This window comes from Chiloscyllium punctatum, chromosome 26 (assembly GCF_047496795.1).
Source record: "Chiloscyllium punctatum isolate Juve2018m chromosome 26, sChiPun1.3, whole genome shotgun sequence".
NCBI classification, from domain to species: domain Eukaryota; kingdom Metazoa; phylum Chordata; class Chondrichthyes; order Orectolobiformes; family Hemiscylliidae; genus Chiloscyllium; species Chiloscyllium punctatum.
In genome coordinates, this window is record NC_092764.1 from 20,111,522 (window position 1) to 20,116,823 (window position 5,302).

The 5,302-nt window shown below is 44.1% G+C and overlaps 1 protein-coding gene across 1 annotated transcript; it reads left to right on the plus strand.

Moving 5' to 3' along the window:
* Positions 1 to 354: 354 nt before the first annotated feature.
* LOC140496316 (forkhead box protein C2-like) lies at positions 355 to 2,862 on the plus strand. The gene has a single exon (XM_072595917.1). It carries the CDS (start codon positions 583 to 585, stop codon positions 1,990 to 1,992), a length of 1,410 nt encoding a protein of 469 aa, XP_072452018.1. The 5' UTR covers positions 355 to 582; the 3' UTR covers positions 1,993 to 2,862.
* Positions 2,863 to 5,302: the final 2,440 nt, after the last annotated feature.

Genomic DNA, 5,302 nt, shown 5'->3' on the forward strand with positions numbered 1-5,302 from the left:
TTTCATGCGAGAAAACGTGTTTTCTTAAATTTTCGCTACAAGGAGGGCAATTTCACGTGCAGGTTACGTGAGATCCAGAGCAATAGCTGAAACGCGCTTTGTCGCAAAATAAAAACTCAGGAGTCTTTATATGATTGATTTACCAGCACTGTATAATACAGAAAACTATTGACAATACTGAATCTTGGTAGCCCCCTCCCCTCCCCACCCCAACATCAGTGAAACCTGTTTCACTTTTACAATACGCCACCTACGTGTGTCGATATGCAATAACGCCCCACAGCTCGCGTTCTGATTGGCCAAAAGTTTGGGGAAGGGGCGGAGCATGCCTGCCGTAAAAGCCTCTCTCTTCTGAAAGTTGTTGAAACTTCCCCCAAAAGCTTTTAGGACTGTCTCCGGGCGCGCTCTTAATCAAGGGGACTTTATTTTTTTTCCCAAAAAAATAAGAGAAAGAGAGGGAGAGAGAGAAAACGGATCCAACCCTTCAACCAATAAAGATAATTTCTCAAATATTCGGTGCACGGCTGCATTCTGTGCCGAAAAGCAAAACCCCCCAAAAAAATCAGTCTCACTTCCCCGGCGATGCAGGCGCGTTACCCAGTGTCAGACCCCAATGCTCTTGGAGTCGTGCCTTACCTCAGCGATCAAAACTATTACCGAGCTGCCGGCACTTATGGCACTATGCCCACCCCGATGAGTATGTACCCGGGCCACGAGCAGTATGCAACAGGCATGGCGAGATCGTATGGACCTTTTCACCATCACCAACAGCCGGCACCTAAAGACCTGGTCAAGCCTCCTTACAGCTACATCGCCCTGATCACCATGGCCATCCAAAACGCGCCTGATAAGAAAATCACTCTCAATGGGATCTATCAGTTTATCATGGACCGGTTTCCATTCTACCGCGAGAATAAACAGGGCTGGCAGAACAGCATCCGCCACAACTTGTCGCTGAACGAGTGCTTCGTCAAAGTGCCCCGCGATGACAAAAAGCCGGGCAAGGGCAGCTACTGGACGCTGGACCCGGACTCGTACAACATGTTCGAGAACGGCAGCTTCTTGCGGAGGAGGCGGAGGTTCAAGAAGAAGGACGCGGTCAGGGACAAGGAGGAACGCGACCGGCAGCAGAAGGAAGCGGCGAAAGGGGGCCAGCACGTCGCCTCGCAGACCGACACCTGCCCCGAGAAGAAGGTGGTGGTCAAGAACGAAGCGGGCTCGCCCGGCATGCCTGTCATCACCAAGGTGGAGAGCTTGGAGAGCCCGGACAACGGCAGCTTGATCCAGGACAGCCCAAGGAGTGTGGCCTCCACGCCGTCCGCGTCGACAGAGAACTCCATCCCGGATCACAACACCACTAACAGCAGCCTGTCCGGCTTCAGCGTGGAAAATATCATGACACTGAGGACATCTCCTCCAGGGGACCTCAGCCCCGTGGCTGTGAGCTCTGGGAGGACTGGAATGGGCTCCTCGCTGCCCGTGAACTACCCTCCAACGCAGCAAGCCGTGTACAGCCCAGGCTGCACCCATAACATGGACTCGAGTGGAAGTTACCATTGCAGTATGAGAACCATGAGCCTGTACGCGGGGGACAGGAGCAGCCACATGTTGGTACCCACCAGCCTGGAGGATGCTATCACAGACCATTCCGGCGGCTCCTCCCTGAACGCCATGAATCTGAGCACAGCGCCGGAAGGTGTCCTCAGCCCGAGTCACCCTCAGCAGGCGGGGGCGCCGGCGGGACAAGCCGCTTCCTGGTACCTCAACCACGGCGCAGAGCTCAACCACCTCCCGGGCCACACGTTCGGCAGCCAGCAGCAGACTTTCCCCAATGTGCGGGAGATGTTTAACTCCCACCGACTCGGCATTGAGAGCTCAGCTCTCAATGACCATCAGGTGAGCGGGAATACGAGCTGTCAAATGCCTTACCGATCAACACCGTCAGTATACCGGCATTCAGGACCATACGCCTACGACTGCAATAAGTATTGATTTAACAACCAACCTCTCTATCTTCTCATTGTTTTTTTTAAAATGTATATTGGGAGATGAAAACAAAACTGCAAAAAAAAACAACTTGAGACTGCACATAAAATTACTGACTGTGACAGTCCAGTCTACATTGTGTGGCCAAACTTGTTGACCAGTTGTTGTTAGAAAGTGTGTACAAGGAGTTTGAAAACTTAAGACACGCATTTTGTTTAACATTCTTAACATTAGGGATACCTACTTGAATAACTAAAGTTTAGGAAAGTGACAACTGCCAAATGTAGGGTCTAAACTGCTTAATGGACCAAGATTCTAGTGATGCCTTTGTATGTTCTGTTTCTGCAGTTGTTTGTTTAATCCAGTCACGTTCCATTTTCGACAGCAAAAGATTTTTTTTCTCTCTCCTGACGTTTTGTCCGGTGTTGATGCGACGTTATATTTGATGTAAATTGTACGATTTTCTATGGAGGCTACGTTACAGAGCCATTTAATATATTTTAAAGTTCAGTTCACTGGATTTTTTAAAAATGTTCCCCAGCCATTGTTAAGTGCCAAAGCGTAACTGTTATTCAACCTCAGTTTTATAGCCATGTGCCTTGTACAGTGTAATTTTTATTACGTTCTTATCATCGATATATTTGCTCCGTTTAAAACCAAAGAACTAATTTATTGGATGCATAATATTTTTCTAAAACACGAAATCTCTTTTTTTTTTAAAATGACAATTCTGTATTGCCGATCCAGGCCCTGACTCCTCCGGTCTGTAATTGATCCTTTTAAGATCATTTCCTTTCTGAGTTCAGTTGATCTTAATTTCTGTATTTATCTGAAAAAAAACCCAAAATAAATCAGTATCGATTTTTTTTGCCTTAAGTTAATGTGGCGTAGTGGACTTTTTTTTGGTTTATTGCATACTGGCTTGTCATTGGCCTTTTGTCTGGTTTATGCAGGATTCTGATTATATCCGTGCTGACTTCTACTCAGTCTGTGATATTGCCTGCCGATTTGCTTGCCAGAGCAGTAACAGATTGCACGGTTCATAGAGTTGACCACACCACACCACTCTTTTACTGAAAACTACATAAAGTTTCGAGGCTGTCAAATAGGTGCCCAGGATTGAACGCGATTTTGTTTTTAGGTTTAGTAAGATCCATGAAAGTAATTGAGAACAAGTTTATAATAGACATGTCAAGGATCTGAGGTGACCATGTGAACTCTATGTAATGTCTGAGCCCATAATTTACAGGACAATGTCATGCCCCTGTGAAATGCACTTTTGGTTACCATTTGATCCACATAATTAGTTTTATTTTGCTTCGATAAAATAACCCTTTGCAACTTTAATAAACATGCCGATTCCTCGTTGCTCCTGCCTCGGATGTGCTGTCCCCTCTTTCAACATTTATTGATCTCAAAGCATTTGATTTGTAATGTTAAAACTGCTGCAGTATATTTACGTTCCAAAAGACTTAGAACTTAGAAATTTGAGACGGCGCAAGTCCATTCACTGACAGACTTAGCCATCAATTTTAAATTCATTCATCAGATGTTCAAAACCAACCAAACACCGGTTTCAGTTGACTGAAAGAACGGGGCTTGAAGCAGAAAAGCTCATCTCCGTTTAAATGCTAAAACCCAATTACGGTTGACAGAAACTCACAACAAAGCTGAAGCCAGGCCGGTATAATTTTATTTTACAGATATGCTTCCTGAATAGGCCTCAAACCGTTCCCCCGGAGCAGTAACTCCACCTGAAGTATTGGATTTAGGTGAAAAGAATGAAACTTATTTTGACAAGCGAAATTTACAGAATTCTGATTGTTCTGTGAAGTTTAGTGTCAATTACACGCACAGTATTTTCTGAACATAGTCTCTGATTCAATATTTATTTATCGTGGCGTTTCATAATGACAGTTACTGGTCTGTGGTGTATTGAACTGCTGTCATGTAACAAATATCAAGGCCCGTGGCCAAATATTCATCCGGCAGACTCCATTGTAAGTTAAGCCTTGGCAGGTTGGGACGTGATAAAAGTTATTGGAAAGTGCACCAAGCGAGCCCGAGTTGTATTATAATTGACCAAGAGGCAAGCTGTGTGAATAAAGGTATGCACGCGTTTCTAAGCATACATGCGGGCTCTGTCTCAAATCGGGTCGTTCTATCTTCTCAAGCACAGCCTCTTGGCCTCGGTATATAGTTGCACCTGTCATTAACAATATCTAGTTGAAAGTCAGCTGCGAATAGAATGCGCAAACATCTGGCGTTGGGTAATCAGAACGGAAGTCTGTCTGGCGCTTTGGGATCCCATTGATTTGCATGATTCAAATAAACTAAAATGTCCAGTGCAAATTTGGAATAAATGATTCCTCTGTTTCTGTTAAAAAAAAACTGTGTATGCGGTTTCATGCCAAGAACCAGGCATGGAAATCGCGTGCATTTTTTCGACAATCTGAGATCAATTTTGTACTGGCGTTATTATTTTTAATATAATTTTTTCAAATTTCGCACGCTACCACATTGAACCCAGCGTGACTACGTTGAATATATTAAGCAACCTGGAAAAGTTTAAAAGGAGCGATTTTTTAAAAGAGAAAAATCACTGCAGGGTGAACTTTGACTCAGTGCTCAGTACAAGTGGAATAGGGATTTGAAGTACAGATAGATCAAACTTCGGAGTGTTATAGGCCTATAAGTCGCGTAGGTTCTGTTCCAAGTAACAATGAGTACAGAAGCTGAATTAGTACACTGTCTACGTACCATCTAAAGGTGGTCCTGTCATATAAATCCCCTGAATGGAACAAACGACTGCCTATAATCCTACAGTAAATCGTGAACAGAATATTTGGCCCCGCATCTGCTGCCTGTTTTCCAGGATTGAATTTACTCCTTACATTATTTCCTTGATTAAACAGTAAACGTCCCTTCGTGTTTAAAAAATAAAAACTCTGTCACAGGATCGTTCGTGGCCAAATATGATGTAGGGACAGGAGCCGACTTCCTTTTTTCAAATCTAATATACAAACCGTAAGCCAAACGGTTTACTGATAAAATTAGACATTGGATACCGCCCTGTAAAATTGACACAATTCACATCTACCTGTAATTCAAACACATTCATGTAAGCTACCTTTTGTATTTAGATTTTTAAAAAGCCGATTTGTTAACCAGTTCCAGCCTTGAAGAATCGGAATAATGACTTGGTCTAGTTTGCAAAGAAGTGAACTGACTGGTGTGGTGTGAGTCAGTGAAGTAAATGGCAGTGATAATAGGGCCATTGATTGAAGGTTATTCCCGCAGGCACGGGACAAACAAG

Bases quoted from the DNA above. Each gene is read 5' to 3' on its own strand.
- LOC140496316 (XM_072595917.1), top strand. From the start codon at position 583: ATGCAGGCGCGTTACCCAGTGTCAGACCCCAATGCTCTTGGAGTCGTG.